The sequence below is a fragment of the Rana temporaria genome, chromosome 3 (genome assembly GCF_905171775.1).
Source record: "Rana temporaria chromosome 3, aRanTem1.1, whole genome shotgun sequence".
NCBI classification, from domain to species: domain Eukaryota; kingdom Metazoa; phylum Chordata; class Amphibia; order Anura; family Ranidae; genus Rana; species Rana temporaria.
This window is the reverse complement of record NC_053491.1, coordinates 64,713,862-64,731,313: the sequence shown is the minus strand read 5'-3', so window position 1 is coordinate 64,731,313 and position 17,452 is coordinate 64,713,862. Positions and strand designations below refer to the sequence as shown.

The 17,452-nt window shown below is 49.4% G+C and overlaps 3 protein-coding genes across 4 annotated transcripts in view; 1 reads left to right on the top strand and 2 right to left on the bottom strand.

Moving 5' to 3' along the window:
- Window positions 1-3,244: 3,244 nt before the first annotated feature.
- LOC120930346 (S-antigen protein-like) lies at window positions 3,245-4,891 on the bottom strand. Its single transcript, XM_040341546.1, has one exon. The coding sequence runs from the start codon at window positions 4,889-4,891 to the stop codon at window positions 3,245-3,247; it is 1,647 nt and encodes a 548-aa protein (XP_040197480.1).
- A 309-nt stretch (window positions 4,892-5,200) lies between these two features.
- Window positions 5,201-7,584, bottom strand: LOC120930345 (S-antigen protein-like). Its single transcript, XM_040341545.1, has 2 exons — window positions 6,526-7,584; window positions 5,201-6,478 (listed from the first exon to the last, which is right to left on the bottom strand). Exons 1-2 carry the CDS (start codon window positions 7,582-7,584, stop codon window positions 5,201-5,203), a joined length of 2,337 nt encoding a protein of 778 aa, XP_040197479.1.
- A 655-nt stretch (window positions 7,585-8,239) lies between these two features.
- Window positions 8,240-17,452, top strand: part of AP4E1 (adaptor related protein complex 4 subunit epsilon 1) — an 81,763-nt gene continuing 72,550 nt past the window's right edge. For both annotated transcript variants that reach the window (XM_040342679.1, XM_040342680.1), the window contains exons 1-2: window positions 8,240-8,451; window positions 16,659-16,730. In XM_040342679.1, the coding sequence (XP_040198613.1) occupies window positions 8,326-8,451; window positions 16,659-16,730 (198 nt within the window). In that variant the 5' untranslated portion in view covers window positions 8,240-8,325. The remainder of the gene's footprint in view (window positions 8,452-16,658; window positions 16,731-17,452) is intronic.

The following is a 17,452-nucleotide window of genomic DNA, read 5'->3' as shown; positions in this document are numbered from 1 at the left end:
CCCGCCTTTCCGTGGGTCGGGGGTCCGATCGGGACCCCCCCAGGTACATGCGGTGGTCGGAAACCCGCGGGGAGTGATCCGGGACGAGGGCGCGGCTATTCGATTCTAGCCGCCCCCTCGCCATCGCTCCCCAGAGCTGAAGAACGGGGAGAGCCGTATGTAAACACGGCTTCCCCGTGCTTCACTGTGGCAGCTGCATCGATCGAGTCATCCCTTTTATAGGGAGACTCGATCGATGATGTCAGACCTACAGCCACACCCCCCTACAGTTGTAAACACACACTAGGTGAAGCCTAACTCCTTCAGCGCCCCCTGTGGTTAACTCCCAAACTGCAACTGTAATTTTCACAATAAAGAATGCAATTTAAATGCATTTTTTGCTGTGAAAATGACAATGGTCCCAAAAATGTGTCAAAATTGTCCGAAGTGTCCGCCATTAATGTCGCAGTCATGAAAAAATACGCTGATCGCCGCCATTAGTAGTAAAAAAAAAATAATTAATAAAAATGCAATAAAAATATCCCTATTTTGTAAACGCTATAAATTTTGCGCAAACCAATCGATAAACGCTTATTGTGATTTTTTTTACCAAAAATATGTAGAAGAATACGTATCGGCCTAAACTGAGGAAAAAAAATATTTTTATATATGTTTTTGGGGGATATTTATTACAGCAAAAGGTAAAAAATATTGATTTTTTTTCAAAATTGTCGCTCTATTTTTGTTTATAGCACAAAAAATAAAAACCGCAGAGGTGATCAAATACCACCAAAAGAAAGCTCTATTTGTGGGTAAAAAAGGACGCAATTTTGTTTGGGAGCCACGTCGCACACCGCGCAATTGTCTGTTAAAGCGACGCAGTGCTGAATCGCAAAACCTGGCTTGGGCATTTAGCTGCCTAAAGGTCCGGGGCTTAACCGGTTAAAGTGGTTGTATCCTCCTCATGCACATTTTAACCTACAGGTATGCCTATACTAAGGCTTACCTGTAGGTAAAATTAATATCTCCTAAACCTGTACAGTTTAGGAGATATTTACCTTGCATGGAGCCGCTGACGTCAGTTGCTCTTGCGCTCTGAAGGCATACCCCAACAATTTTGAGATGGGAATGAGGGACACCTACTAGCAAACATATGTAGGCATAGGACACGCCCCTGCCACACCCCCTTAAAAGAGATTTAACAAAAAAAAGGTTAATTAAATCCACAAGGGCTTTTTTTACCACTACTATTCCATTATACTGGCTTTTAAAATTTACAAATGCTGCAATTTAGAAAAAATCGATGAAAATAATTCACACCAAAATTAACCCAAAAAGGTAGCCTTTATTGGTGTAAAAAGGATAAAAAGCACTACAAAACACAGCACAGCAAGCAGTGGGGTAAAAAAGCTGATGCGTTTCACACAAACAATCAGTGCTTAGTCATTCACACAACGCTGCAATTTTAGAAATTGAATGAAAGGTTTAGCACTGGGAAACACTTTTTGAAAGATAAAAAGTGCATTTTATATACAACTACTTAGATCAGACCAAAATTAGGGAAACATCAGCTCCCTCAGCGGTGACCGGATGGCGGTACAGGGGCTTCGTTCTAAGCTAAGTATTTCATATTGAGCTAGTATGCAGTTTTTTTTTTCTTTTTTTTGGTCAGGCATACAACCGCTATAAGACCCCTTTTCACACTGCCAGACGGACTTCTAAGTACTGTATTTCACTATGTAAACTCACTTTACAGTTAAAAAATAAGTGTAAAATGGAAAACTCCAGTGGGTGTAAAAAGATGTCCGCTTTCCCCCTTCTCAGAGTATCCTTACTATGGAGAAGTGCGGGGTGTAGCAAGATGGCGACGACTAAATGTCACTTTTTTTTTTTTTTAAGTGTATTTTGTGCGTGTACCCGAGAGAGGAGCCAGACTGCAGGAGTTGGGAGTAGGCAGGCCTCCCCCAGAGGCAATCTGCCACCTTTCTCCATGCCCCGGGTGGCAATGGTGGGTGTCCTCCCACACAGCCCGCCCTACCTGGTCCGCTTTGAAGCCCAACGGGGCAGATGGACTCCCTATAAGGGAGTGAGAGGATCTAGCCTGCTCAACCAGCCCCGTTAGTCCTTCGCCTCTCTTTTTAGAGACCGCGTGGTCAAAGTGCGTGCATGTTAACCCAATTTTGAGTGCGTGTAAGTGTGGTGGTTTTTGTGGGAGGGGGGTGGGCGTACTAAGCGCAGGCTTACCTCGCATAACACACCCACCGGGAGCCGGGCTGAGACCACCAAACTCAATTCACATGTAGCGGAGACCGGGATCCGAACCCCTAGCTGCAGAGGTGAATGGCTTGTCAGCGCAGTGCCAATCGCGTTGAGCCACCGCAGCTCCCACTTCTGTTAACAATTCTGATGGGTTGCCAAATCTGACGAAACACTGGCACCCTCAAACTGAAAATAAAAAAAAAATAGAGGGGAAATCTTCTGGTGACATGGGGGGGGGGGGGGTTCTCTTACTTTGCAGGGATTTCCTCTCACTTCCTGTTTTGGCTATGGGGCAGGAAGTGACGGGAAATCTCCCCAATGGGAGGCAATTTTTTTTTTAAAATAAATAGAATACAACAAAAGGGGATATACTCCCCCCTTACTCCCTTTTTACTTTAAAACATTTTTTGTGACTTGTCGCCCTCCCTCTTCCATGCCTCCTCCCGACCACCACCATCCCAGGCGGAAGCTCCACTCCAGGTACTCTGTGCTCACTGGGTAGGGGTGCCATCTGTCCAGGATTCACCCGGACAGTCCGGGTTTGGAATGATGTGTCCGGGTTTCAGTCTGCCTAAGACCTGGACACATTATTCAGACTGGGTTGTGGCTCCCCAAGTAACTGAGATAGTCGCACACAAATCTGTTGCCATCTGGCAGCTGCGGGCTGCTGTCTGGGGGCAGGTTCGGCATCACTGGAAGGGGGGGGCGAAGATGTCAGCAAGAGCAGTTTGGCCACACCTACTGTTAGCCACAGCGTGCCGCATTACCACTCTACGTAGGGTACCCAAAGGTGTCCCAGATCCTTTATAATCCTATGTACTATGAAAAAAAAGAAAAGTGCCCTGTGCCGCTAAAGTGTTCGGGTTTGGCTTGAAGAAAAGGAGGCAACCCTATCACCAGGCAGATTGGGCTGGACAGCACCTGCTGTTCAAACTCCAGGTTCCTGAACTGGTTGGCAGGGGGAGCAACCGCAGCTCGATCAGGGCTGGCCAGGGGTGGGGAGCCTTCAGTGGGGCACAGAGCTGAAATCTGCTTGGACACAGTGTATACCATCCAATGCCAAGGGGGCAGCCTGCACTCGTCCCTCGTCCTCATTCTGCACTCTGTCCTCGTCCTCATTCTGCACTCTGTCCTCGTCCTTATCCTGCACTCTGTCCTCGTCCTCATTCTGCACTCTGTCCTCGTCCTTATCCTGCACTCGTCCCTCGTCCTCATTCTGCACTCTGTCCTCGTCCTCATTCTGCACTCTGTCCTCGTCCTCATTCTGCACTCTGTCCTCATCCTTATCCTGTGCTCTGTCCTCGTCCTCATTCTGCACTCTGTCCTCGTCCTCATTCTGCACTCTGTCCTCATCCTGCACTCTGTCCTCATCCTGCACTCTGTCCTTGTCCTCATTCTGCACTCTGTCCTCGTCCTTATCCTGCACTCTGTCCTCGTCCTCATTCTGCACTCTGTCCTCGTCCTTATCCTGCACTCGTCCCTCGTCCTCATTCTGCACTCTGTCCTCGTCCTCATTCTGCACTCTGTCCTCGTCCTCATTCTGCACTCTGTCCTCATCCTTATCCTGTGCTCTGTCCTCGTCCTCATTCTGCACTCTGTCCTCGTCCTCATTCTGCACTCTGTCCTCATCCTGCACTCTGTCCTCATCCTGCACTCTGTCCTTGTCCTCATTCTGCACTCTGTCCTCGTCCTTATCCTGCGCTCTGTCCTGGTCCTTATCCTGCACTCTGTCCTCGTCCTTATCCTGCGCTCTGTCCTCATCCTTATCCTGTGCTCTGTCCTCGTCCTCATTCTGCACTCTGTCCTCATCCTTATCCTGCACTCTGTCCTCATCCTGCACTCTGTCCTCATCCTGCACTCTGTCCTTGTCCTCATTCTGCACTCTGTCCTCGTCCTTATCCTGCACTCTGTCCTCGTCCTCATTCTGCACTCTGTCCTCGTCCTTATCCTGCACTCGTCCCTCGTCCTCATTCTGCACTCTGTCCTCGTCCTCATTCTGCACTCTGTCCTCGTCCTCATTCTGCACTCTGTCCTCATCCTTATCCTGTGCTCTGTCCTCGTCCTCATTCTGCACTCTGTCCTCGTCCTCATTCTGCACTCTGTCCTCATCCTGCACTCTGTCCTCATCCTGCACTCTGTCCTTGTCCTCATTCTGCACTCTGTCCTCGTCCTTATCCTGCGCTCTGTCCTGGTCCTTATCCTGCACTCTGTCCTCGTCCTTATCCTGCGCTCTGTCCTCATCCTTATCCTGTGCTCTGTCCTCGTCCTCATTCTGCACTCTGTCCTCATCCTTATCCTGCACTCTGTCCTCATCCTGCACTCTGTCCTCATCCTGCACTCTGTCCTCATCCTTATCCTGCGCTCTGTCCTGGTCCTTATCCTGCACTCTGTCCTCATCCTTATCCTGCGCTCTGTCCTCGTCCTCATTCTGCACTCTGTCCTCATCCTTATCCTGCACTCTGTCCTCATCCTTATCCTGCACTCTGTCCTCATCCTGCACTCTGTCCTCATCCTTATCCTGTGCTCTGTCCTCGTCCTTATCCTGCGCTCTGTCCTCGTCCTTATCCTGCCCTCTGTCCTCGTCCTTATCCTGCGTTCTGTCCTCGTCCTTATCCTGCGCTCTGTCCTCGTCCTTATCCTGCCCTCTGTCCATGTCCTTATCCTGCCCTCTGTCCTCGTCCTTATCCTGCCCTCTGTCCTCGTCCTTATCCTGCGTTCTGTCCTCGTCCTTATCCTGCCCTCTGTCCTCGTCCTTATCCTGCACTCTGTCCTCGTCCTTATCCTGTCCTCTGTCCTAGCCCTTATCCTGCGTTCTGTCCTCGTCCTTATCCTGCGTTCTGTCCTCGTCCTTATCCTGCGTTCTGTCCTCGTCCTTATCCTGCGCTCTGTCCTCGTCCTTATCCTGCCCTCTGTCCTCGTCCTTATCCTGCACTCTGTCCTCGTCCTTATCCTGTCCTCTGTCCTAGTCCTTATCCTGCGTTCTGTCCTCGTCCTTATCCTGCGTTCTGTCCTCGTCCTTACCCTGCACTCTGTCCTCGTCCTTATCCTGCACTCTGTCCTCGTCCTTATCCTGGCCTCTGTCCTCGTCCTTATCCTGCACTCTGTCCTCGTCCTTATCCTGCACTCTGTCCTCGTCCTTATCCTGCACTCTGTCCTCGTCCTCATTCTGCACTCTGTCCTCGTCCTTATCCTGCGCTCTGTCCTCCTCCTTATCCTGCCCTCTGTCCTCGTCCTTATCCTGCGCTCTGTCCTCGTCCTTATCCTGCACTCTGTCCTCGTCCTTATCCTGCGCTCTGTCCTTGTCCTCATTCTGCGCTCTGTCCTTGTCCTCATTCTGCGCTCTGTCCTCATCCTTATCCTGCGCTCTGTCCTTGTCCTCATTCTGCGCTCTGTCCTTGTCCTCATTCTGCGCTCTGTCCTCATCCTTATCCTGCACTCTGTCCTCGTCCTTATCCTGCACTCTGTCCTCGTCCTTATCCTGCACTCTGTCCTCGTCCTTATCCTGCACTCTGTCCTTGTCCTTATCCTGCCCTCTGTCCTCGTCCTTATCCTGCGCTCTGTCCTCGTCCTTATCCTGCGTTCTGTCCTCGTCCTTATCCTGCGCTCTGTCCTTGTCCTCATTCTGCGCTCTGTCCTCATCCTTATCCTGCACTCTGTCCTCGTCCTTATCCTGCACTCTGTCCTCGTCCTTATCCTGCACTCTGTCCTCGTCCTTATCCTGCCCTCTGTCCTCGTCCTTATCCTGCGCTCTGTCCTTGTCCTCATTCTGCGCTCTGTCCTCATCCTTATCCTGCACTCTGTCCTCGTCCTTATCCTGCACTCTGTCCTCGTCCTTATCCTGCACTCTGTCCTCGTCCTTATCCTGCCCTCTGTCCTCGTCCTTATCCTGCACTCTGTCCTCGTCCTTATCCTGCCCTCTGTCCTCGTCCTTATCCTGCACTCTGTCCTCGTCCTTATCCTGCCCTCTGTCCTCGTCCTTATCCTGCACTCTGCCCTCGTCCTTATCCTGCCCTCTGTCCTCGTCCTTATCCTGCACTCTGTCCTCGTCCTTATCCTGCACCCTGTCCTCATCCTCATTCTGCACTCTGTCCTCGTCCTCATTCTGCACTCTGTCCTCGTCCTTATCCTGCACTCTGTCCTCGTCCTCATTCTGCACTCTGTCCTCGTCCTCATTCTGCACTCTGTCCTCGTCCTTATCCTGCCCTCTGTCCTTATCCTGCACTCTGTCCTCGTCCTTATTCTGCCCTCGTGCTTATCCTGCCCTCTGTCCTCGTCCTTATCCTGCACTCTGTCCTCGTTCTCATTCTGCACTCTGTCCTCGTCCTTATCCTGCACTCTGTCCTCGTCCTTATCCTGCCCTCTGTCCTCGTCCTTATCCTGCATTCTGTCCTCGTCCTCATTCTGCACTCTGTCCTCGTCCTTATCCTGCGCTCTGTCCTCGTCCTTATCCTGCGCTCTGTCCTCGTCCTCATTCTGCACTCTGTCCTCGTCCTTATCCTGCGCTCTGTCCTCGTCCTCATTCTGCACTCTGTCCTCGTCCTTATCCTGCACTCTGTCCTCGTCCTTATCCTGCGTTCTGTCCTCGTCCTTATCCTGCACTCTGTCCTCGTCCTTATCCTGCCCTCTGTCCTCGTCCTTATCCTGCCCTCTGTCCTCATCCTTATCCTGCACTCTGTCCTCGTCCTTATCCTGCACTCTGTCCTCGTCCTCATTCTGCACTCTGTCCTCATCCTCATTCTGCACTCTGTCTTCGTCCTTATCCTGCCCTCTGTCCATGTCCTCATCCTGCACTCTGTCCTCGTCCTTATCCTGCCCTCTGTCCTTGTCCTCATTCTGCACTCTGTCCTCATCCTTATCCTGCCCTCTGTCCTCATCCTGCACTCTGTCCTCGTCCTCATCCTGCACTCTGTCCTCGTCCTTATCCTGCCCTCTGTCCATGTCCTCATCCTGCACTCTGTCCTCGTCCTCATCCTGCACTCTGTCCTCGTCCTCATTCTGCACTCTGTCCTCGTCCTTATCCTGCGCTCTGTCCTCGTCCTCATTCTGCACTCTGTCCTCATCCTCATTCTGCACTCTGTCCTCATCCTCATCCTGCACTCTGTCCTCATCCTCATCCTGCACTCTGTCCTCGTCCTTATCCTGCCATCTGTCCTCGTCCTTATCCTGCACTCTGTCCTCGTCCTCATCCTGCACTCTGTCCTCGTCCTTATCCTGCATTCTGTCCTCGTCCTTATCCTGCACTCTGTCCTCGTCCTTATCCTGCCCTCTGTCCTCGTCCTTATCCTGCGCTCTGTCCTCGTCCTTATCCTGCACTGTGTCCTCGTCCTCATTCTGCACTCTGTCCATGTCCTTATCCTGCACTCAGTAGGACTCCAGTGGGGGACTTCTTTCTCCTCTTCACCAGGAAGCATTTAGGCATGTCTGTGGTGAAAGCAGTGCTGCCTTTTTACAGAGGAAATCAGAGCCGCCCAGTGGGGGGGGGGGGGGGGGGGGATATTGCCCCACTGCCCAGTCTGCCCCTGACTTGAAGATCCATTCCTTTGTACAGACCTGACCTGGAGTAAGCCACAGCATTGCACCTGCCATTCACTGAACACAATTGCGTAAACAGTTGCCCTAATATTGTGCACATTGTTATAAAAAAAAAAGTGCAACTCCCACAATTTATTCTCCAGGGCCTCTGCTTTCAGAAAATATATGATGTTCTTGGGGGGTTTCAGTCACTTTATTGCTGTGTGTAAAAAAAAAAAAAATTGAATAAAAAAAAAATAAAAAATAAAGAAAAAGTTGCTCAAGAGGGGAACTGACTGATGTGTGAGTGTATTATTTGGGAGCTCCTCCTCCCCTCCAGGTCCATTCAATGTTCTGTTCCATTCTGGGATCGTTCAGTCTCTATGGGTGGACAAGGCGCTCTGTAGCTGGCGTTGTGCTCTGCCGATCCTATGGTCCCATGGCACCATCTAGTGGCAGAAGCGTTTAGCGCAGTGATTGTCAGTGGAATAAAGTTGTGTGTTGTTGAAGAGAAGCGGAAGTGTGGGATGATGATGCCGGTGTCTGGTGTTGTTGTTGTGAATAGTCGGAGGGAAGATGAGTGAGATTGTGGAGAGAACACTGAGCGCTCTGCCCGGCCTCCTCCTACAGGAGCCCCCGCCTGGGGCCGGCTCTAAGCTGGGGAGTCTGATCAGGAATATCACCGGGCTCAGCTCCAGACAGGTAATACCGAGCATGGCCGGGAAGGGATGTGAGCTCTGTGTACTGCTGGGGTGATGTGTGCTGGGAGGGCTGGCACCATAGGTGTGCACAGCCTATTGTATTAGGGTGTGCACCCCAAAGGAGAAGTTCTTCTATTATGGCAGAGCTGGATATCTTTCCCATCTCCCTGCTGCTACACAGAGCGATAATGCACACTAGTTGATTAGGGTGTGCCCGCCTGGCAGTGTGTAGATTCGTATGGGGGGGCTGCTGGCGACGCGTGTGCCTGGTATGGGGGGCTGCTGACGGCATGTGTGCCTGGTATGGGGGGCTGCTGGCGGCGTGTGTGCCTGGTATGGGGGGCTGCTGGCGGCGCGTGTGCCTGGTATGGGGGGCTGCTGGTGGCGCGTGTGCCTGGTATGGGGGGCTGCTGGCGGAGTGTGTGCCTGGTATGGGGGGCTGCTGGCGGAGTGTGTGCCTGGTATGAGGGGGGGTGCTGGTGGCGCGTGTGCCTGGTATGAGGGGGGCTGCTGGCGGCGCGTGTGCCTGGTATGGGGTGCTGCTGGCGGCGCGTGTGCCTGGTATGAGGGGGGGGCTGCTGGCGGAGCGTGTGCCTGGTATGAGGGGGGGCTGCTGGCGGAGCGTGTGCCTGGTATGAGGGGGGGCTGCTGGCGGAGCGTGTGCCTGGTATGAGGGGGGGGCGGGCGGAGCGTGTGCCTGGTATGAGGGGGGGCTGCTGGCGGAGCGTGTGCCTGGTATGAGGGGGGGGCTGCTGGCGGAGCGTGTGCCTGGTATGAGGGGGGGGGCTGCTGGCGGAGCGTGTGCCTGGTATGAGGGGGGGGCTGCTGGCGGAGCGTGTGCCTGGTATGAGGGGGGGGGCTGCTGGCGGAGCGTGTGCCTGGTAAGGGGGGGGGGCTGCTGGCGGAGCGTGTGCCTGGTAAGGGGGGGGGGCTGCTGGCGGAGCGTGTGCCTGGTATGAGGGGGGGCTGCTGGCGGAGCGTGTGCCTGGTATGGGGTGCTGCTGGCGGAGCGTGTGCCTGGTATGAGGGGGGGGGCTGCTGGCGGAGCGTGTGCCTGGTATGAGGGGGGGGCTGCTGGCGGAGCGTGTGCCTGGTATGAGGGGGGGGCTGCTGGCGGAGCGTGTGCCTGGTATGAGGGGGGGGCTGCTGGCGGAGCGTGTGCCTGGTATGAGGGGGGGGCTGCTGGCGGAGCGTGTGCCTGGTATGAGGGGGGGGCTGCTGGCGGAGCGTGTGCCTGGTATGAGGGGGGGCTGCTGGCGGAGCGTGTGCCTGGTATGAGGGGGGCTGCTGGCGAAAAACCCGTCAGGAATGCTAACCCTTTTTACCTTCTACTAAACAAAAAGAAAGTCTTGGCTATATGTATCTCACTCCTGCAGTGGCTCGGCGATCCAAGGCCTCTGTGTGACAGCAGTACAGGGAGAAGTTCCCAGTACCGGCTGTCACTTTTTGAAAAGCATGAAGCTGTGCGGGACTCCGCCCACATGGCTCGTGTCATTCATTCACAGAATATTGTGAATGAATGAACTACAACTACCAACATCCTTTGCAGCTGTCAGCTTGTTGTTCTGAATGAATTGCCATTGCGCTGTTGAATGCTGTGGTAGTTTTCTGATTCTTCCTGTCAGTGTGGCTGTATGATGTGCAGATGGACAGATCACACTGACAGTCTGCAGGAGACCTGCATGGAACCAGCCATCTGCTGATCGCTGCTGCAATGCTTCCCAGGCTCCTCTCCCCCCCCCCCCCCCTCCCCGGCCGGCGTCTTCATTGTCACTGTGGGCACCCGGCAGTGACAGCTTTCGGCTTCACGGCCGGGCACCCACTGCGCTTGCGCGAGCGGCACTGCGCATGCGTGCGCGGCCCGGCGCTGTTTGATTGGACAGGCGATCGCCTAGGACCTGTCACGTGTCCTAGGCGATCGCCTACAGGGAGGGGCTGCCAAAAAGCGATTAAGCTTAATCGCCTTTGCAGCCCCTCGGCAGAAAGAGGAAGTGGGACAGGAAGTCCCCTTCTCCTGAAGCCCCCACTCCCCCCCCCCCCCAAAAAAAAATTATATGCCAAATGTGGCATGTAAGGGGGCGAGGAGTGGGATAAGCGGAAGTTCCATTTTTGGGTGGAACTCCGCTTCAAGTTGAATCTGTTTGTAATTTGGAACAGGTACATTTTTGTAGCTCCAAAAAAACTATTTTTAAACTTTTTGGATAGCATAGGGAAGGGTTATCACCCCTGTAACATTTGTTTTGTTCAGAAGATTTCACTTCACTTTCTATCACAATTGGATTTTGAACATTTTGGGTTATTAGGGAAACAAGGATTTATGATAAAGCTTCAGTGGAGACGCCTTTTTCCCATATTCGCTCTAATGCCGCTTCCACACACAATTGAAATTTCCGATAAGAAAAGTTTGATGTGAGCTTTTGGTCGAAAATTCCGACCGTGTGTAGGCTCCATCTGACTTTTTCTGTCAGAATTTCTGACAGCAAAATTTTAAGAGCTGGTTCTTTATTTTTCCGACAAAATAAAGTTCTTGTCGGAAATTCAGATCGTCTGTATGCAATTCCGACTCGCAAAAAAACATGCATGCTCAGAATCATTGAACTTAATTTTTCTCAGCTCATTGTAGTGTTGTAAGTCACTGCGTTCTTGACGGTCGCAATTTTGTGTGACCGTGTGTATGCAACACAAGTTTAAGCCAACATTCCATCTGAAAAAAATCCACGGTTTTATTGTCGGAATTTCCGATTGCGTATACACGGCATTACAGGAGGGAATTGACCTTCCTAGGGGTAGATTTCCTCTCGCTTCCTGTTGTCTCCCTATGTTTGTAAGTAGGGGACCGCCTGTACTTCTTTAAGGGCCAGTTCACACCAGACACAGTTCTGTACGGTTGTGTGCATTTTTCTGCACTAAAAATGCATGCAGTGTGTTTTCCATGAATTCCAATGGCTCTAGTTCACACCATGCAGTCAGTTTCCAGTGTAGGAACTGACTGCATGGTGTGAACTAGAGCCATTGGAATTCATGGAAAACACACTGCATGCATTTTGTGCATGAAAACAAGCACACGGAACTGCGTCTGGTGTGAACTGGCCCTAAGAGCTAATGCTCCAGTTATATAAAATGGATGGGTTCCATGTGCAGGGAATTAATATCTGGAGCTTCCATCAGACAACGTTTTTCACTCTATTAATGCATTAAAATGTCAGCTGACAGTCCATGTGTTGGCTGGTTCTGTTGCTGTCCACGAGAACAAGAATTTCAAGAGACACGGTTATTGATTCCCCCTTCAGATTGGCCATGGTTTTCATGTCTTTATTGGGTTCTCTCAGGTTGGCAGCCTACCCTATGGATGTGTAAGACAGGGCTCGACAAATCCTGGGCGCCAGGTCGCCATGGCGACTAGAAATGGTGTCCTGGCGACTTGGCTTGGAAGGTGGGCCATCTGGTGGTGAGCCGTTGGTATTACAAGTTATTACCACCAGATGTGTGAGCTGGCGCCATCTGGTGGTGGCCGTTGGTATTACAAGTTAAGCATTACAAGTTAAACAGCAATTCTAAGGTAATATTTCACTATTTTCACTGCCATCTTCTTCCCTCTAATTAGAACCCCCAAACATTATATATATTTTTTTATCCTAACACCCTAGAGAATAAAATGGCGATCGTTGCAATACTTTCTGTAACGCCGTATTTGCGCAGCGGTCTTACAAGCGAACTTTTAGTTCTAACAGTAAATTTATCCTAATTTTTTTTTAATATTATGAAAGATAATGTTACGCCGAGTAAATTCATACCCAACATGTCACGCTTCAAAATTGCGTCTGCTCGTGGAATGCCGACAAACTTTTACCCTTTAAAATCTTCATAGGCGATGTTTAAAAAAATCTACAGGTTGCAGGTTTTGAGTTAGAGGAGGACTAGGGCTAGAATTATTGCTCTCGCTCTACCAATCGCGGCGATACCTCACATGTGTGGTTTGAACACCGTTTACATATGCGGGCGTATGTGTTCGCTTCTGCGCGCAAGCTCGTCGGGACGGGGTGCGTTTTCTGGCTCCTAACTTTTTTAGCTGGCTCCTAGATTCCAAGCAAATTTGTCAAACCCTGGTGTAAGAAGAGGCGTTATGGATTAGACGATGACCAATCTTAATCTGTAAAAATAAGTATTAGATTTTAATCCAAAATTTATTTCAACCATTTTAAGATTGCAATAGGTATATATATATGTTGCAGCTTTGAAGTGGTTTACCGGGGTTATGGCTGAAGATATCCGCCATAACACCGGTATTTTTTATAATTTAGCCGGTGGCTAGCTTTCTCATAAAAGCGTTTTGAGTGGCATTTGAGCCACAGGAATGCTTTCAGAAGTGTCAGGCGGTGATATCTCCGGTGCTTGCTGGTGATTCTTGGGCTTACCTTTTCCACTGGCTCGCCCAAGACATGATCCAACGGCGTGGCCGGCTGGTCCGGAGAAGATCAAACATTAGATTGTCTTTTATCGCCTCTATGGCCTTGGAGGACGGGAGCGACGTCATGCCATCACTTCCAGTCCAGGGTGGAAGTAAACAAAATAAAGAGGACCCGTCATCCTTATTTCTATTGTTTATTAAAAAATGAAAGGGACAGTGTAAAAAGTAAAACAATTTAATAACTTTTTTTTAAAGCACTCACATGCAGAAGTGATCGCATATGTAAGTTGTGCATGGGAGAGAAATAATTCTAGTGCTTGACCTCCTCTGTAACTGTAAACGACTAACCTATAAAGGCGTTTATATGGAAATGTAGAGCAGGTGAATGGCAGGTCTGTGTCCACTCTGCTTATGCAGAGCAAACGCAGAGCCGGTCACAGCCTCCTGTCATGTGAATTGGATGCGGAGAAATTTGCATAAATGTAAACCCAGCCATAAAGGATGTTGAAAACGAAAAGACTTACTGACCAGATCAACAGGTAAAAAAACAAAAAATCAATTCATCCACCACATCTATGGGTTGGTAAGCTGCAAAATGTTCACATTTTATTTATTGATTTTGATGTAGATACGCTTTAACCACCTAAGGACCGCCGCACGACGATATACGTCGACGGAATGGCACGGCTGGGCACAAGGGCGTACATGTACGTCCCCTTTAAGAACCCAGCCGTGGGGCGCGAGTGCATCGCCGGTGGCGCGCTTGCGACCCGGTCCGAAGCTCCGCACCTGCGGGACCCGATCGCCACCGGGGTACCGGAATCGGGTCACAGGAGCTGAAGAACGGGGAGAGGTGAGTGTAAAAAGAAAAACCTTCCCCGTTCTTCTCTGTGGCTTGTCACTGATCGTCTGTTCCCTGTCATAGGGAAGGACGATTAGTGATGTCACACGTCCAGCCCCGCCCCCTACAGTAAGAAACCCACAATAGGACACACTTAACCCCTTTAGCGCCCCCTAGTGGTTAACCCCTTCACTGACGTAATTTTCACAGTAATCAGTGCATTTTTTTAATAGCACTTTTCGCTTTGAAAATGACAATGGTCCCAAAAATGTGTCAAGTGTCCGCCATAATGTCGCAGTCACAAAAAAAACCACTAATCGCCGCCATTACTAGTAAAAAAAAAAAAAAAAAAATATTAATAAAAATGCCATAAAACTATCCCCTATTTTGTAAACGCTATAACTTACGCAAAGCAATCAATAAGCGCTTATTGCAATTTTTAATTTATTTTTTTACCAAAAACGCCGCAGCAGCCCCGAGACGCTGGAGGGATGAAAACACATTGCCCTCTATGGAGATGGTTCACATCTCCACGCCGAACGGCGTACGCTTGCCGCCTGAAAAAAAGTCCCGGACCTTTTTTTCAGGCGGCTTTCGGCGTTCGGCATAGGAGATGTGAACCATCTCCATAGAGGGGGTGAGGCTGCATTCACAATCGCGGCGTTTTGTCGCCGCAAATCGCGGTACAAAACGCCGCAATTTGTCGCCGCAATTCGCGGGACAAAACGCCGCGATTTTGTACGCCTAGCCGTGAATGCAGCCTTATGATCATCTGAAATTCCCTTTTTTTTTTTTTTTTTTTTGCCATGTTCTCTGTAGTATTATCTGGCTCCTCTCTAGTGGTTCTGAAGTTGGGAGTGATCTTTAGCCTTTCCTTATTACAAGAATCTAAAAATAACAGGCTCTAAAAAGGGGGAAGATAAAAAAAAAAAAAAGAATACTGCAGAAACAAAAAACAGACTGTTTTACAGAAGGCAGAATCAAAAACTTGATGCAGAGCAATTTAGGTTTGGGGAAAACTATTTTATTAGCCGCCTTTTCCCATCTCTTACCACCAGATGGAGCCAAAGGTATGATTTTAAAAGCACTAAAGAGTAAAAATGGGCACAGACAAGAAAACTCCTTGTACTGCATGTGCTCACCTACTACTGCGTCTGGACATACTTTTTTTTTTTTTTCCCTGGCATAAAGATTATAATTGAGAAACTACAAATCTATGATTTGGCCACGTTGTGTTTGAATGATTTTATATGCAGAGTGAATGTTCTGTTAAGGAACATTGGCAAGTAAATCGGCTGACTGCATAAAATTGCCAAGATGCATTGGGTACCACCTAGCGGGTAAAGTTGTACACCAGGGGTCTCCAAACTTTCTAACAGGTGTTAGGGGGGCCGGACTGTGTCCAGTGGGAGTAAACAATGCCCTGTCTTTGGTGTCAGTTGTAGAATTAGTGTCTCGTTGATGTCAATTGAATAAATTCTGCCCCATCATTGGTGTCAACAAAAGGAATCATGCCCCGTCCTTGGTAAAAATGGGAGGAATAGTGCCCCATTCTTGGTGTCGGTGGCTGGAGTAGTGCCCTCAGGGCCGGTTAAAGACAAGGTAAGGTCCGCAGTTTGGAGACTACTGCTGTACACTCTGAGGTTGTGTAAATTCAAAATGCTTTTGTATGAGATGTAAATCTAAAGTTTTGGTTTTACTCACATTTTATTGCTCTAGAAAGTAGCCTGACCAATCCTTATTATATTGCAGGTTATTTCATGTGCTGGATATTGATGCAGTCTTGAAACATATACACATTTAAAGCACAGGTCTACCCGAATTATATATTTTTTTTCTAAAGCCAGCAGCTACAAATACGGCAGCTGCTGACTTTTAAAAAATGTACACTTACCTGTCCAGCGCGCCCGTGATGTCAGCAGCCGAGCAATCGCTCGTCTCTCGGCTGCCCCCGCTGCCATCCTAGGTGAGGGATTTAGGAAGTGAAGCGTTGCGGCTTCGCTGCCCGGTTCCCTACTGCGCATGCGCAAGCAGCACAACATCACTGGTCCCCGCTGTCTCCTGGGACCAGTGTGTTTCCCAGAAGACAGCAGGGGGGAGGGGGGGATGATTGATTCCTGGAAGTGGGTGCAAATACCTGTATTATACAGGTATCTGCACCCCCCCCCCCTCCTCCTAAGAGGTGCCAAATGTGACACCGGAGGGGGGGGGGTTCCGAAAAGTGGAGGTTCACTTTTTGTGTGGACCTCTGCTTTAAGGCCTCATGCACACTGGGCGTTTTTGGCTGTAGACGTTTATTTTTTCTACAGTCATTAAACTCTCCATGTTATCCTATGTGTCCATGCACACATGGGCTGTTGTCAGCAGTTTTAGGCAGTGGCGTTTTTGAGCACTAAAAAAAAAAAAATAAACTAGTGGGTTCTGAGAGACGTTTTTCAGCTGTAAAAACACTCTAATGCAGATAAACATCAAAAAAACTCTCAACTCCTTTTTTTCGAAATTTTTTTGATCCATTGAAAACGCGAAAAAAATTTAACGTTGAAAAAACTCACTGCGAAGCTACTGGCGTTTTTATAACGTTATTTTAATTTCCAGTGGGCATAAGGCCTAAGAGAGAGAACTTTTTCATGGAGGATTCCTCCACACTTAAAGTGGATGTAAACCCACTCTCATCCTTTAACTACTGCCATAGTGCTGATCTATAAGGATATAGATGCCTCCTGCATGTATCCTTACCTGTCAAATGTCTCCCCTCTGTCTGTTATGTTACCTGAAAAACTGCAGATGCTGTGGGTGGATCTGTTGTCTGGAGCTCGGTGGGTGGAGTTGTGATGTCAGTAGACTCCCCGCCCTCCTCTACACTCCCCTCATGCAATTCGCACCAGTGTGAACCAAGCCTAATTGTAGTTAATTGTTGAATTATTAATCGGCTTTGTCTTTTGTTTTTTTTTGTTTTCAGGAAGAAGAAAAACTAATCCAACAAGAACTTGCCAGTTTAAGATCAATGGTTTCTTCTCCAAATACAACATTGGTGGGTTAGTCTTACTGTTTGTAGAATACGATTTTTTGTGTGACATTTACAACTGCCTTGCCTTTAAGTGGAACTTTACTTGTTGTAAACCCTTGCCTATTCTCAGTGATGTGACTGGACTCGGGTGATACACCGGGGCGAAACAAATTCTCCTATATAAGTTTATACCTTTTTATCTGCATTCATCTTTTCCCTGTAATACGCTCAAAGTGCAGAATTGATAACGTTTGTCACAGTTCATACAAAGGGGGCAGAGAGCTGAAGTTACACTCTGTAGAGCTTAATTAGGAGAGCTCTGACAGATGATTGGAGGGAAAAGAGACACTTCCCTTCACACAGCTCACACAAACAGAGCTGAGGTTATCAATCAGCTGGAGATAGATCCCCTGTTACACTTCTTTTTTTTTTTTTTTTTTTTTTTTTTTCTCTTGGTGTCAGGAAAACTTGTCTGAAGTGATTTATGCTGATAACAGAAGAATGAGGCAGTAGACAGAAATGACACTCGGCACTGAGACAAGTACACACTATGGAGGGATACGATTTGTTCATATTTCATGTCTGAGGTTTACAACCACTTTAACTGCTTGCCGACCAGCCGCCGCAGTTATACGGCGGCAGGTTGGCTCTGCTGGGCGAGATCACGCAGCTATATGTCATCTCTCCCAGCAGCCAATAGGGGCGCCCCCCGCTCATCCCTGATCCCAGCGTACGCGATCGCTCGT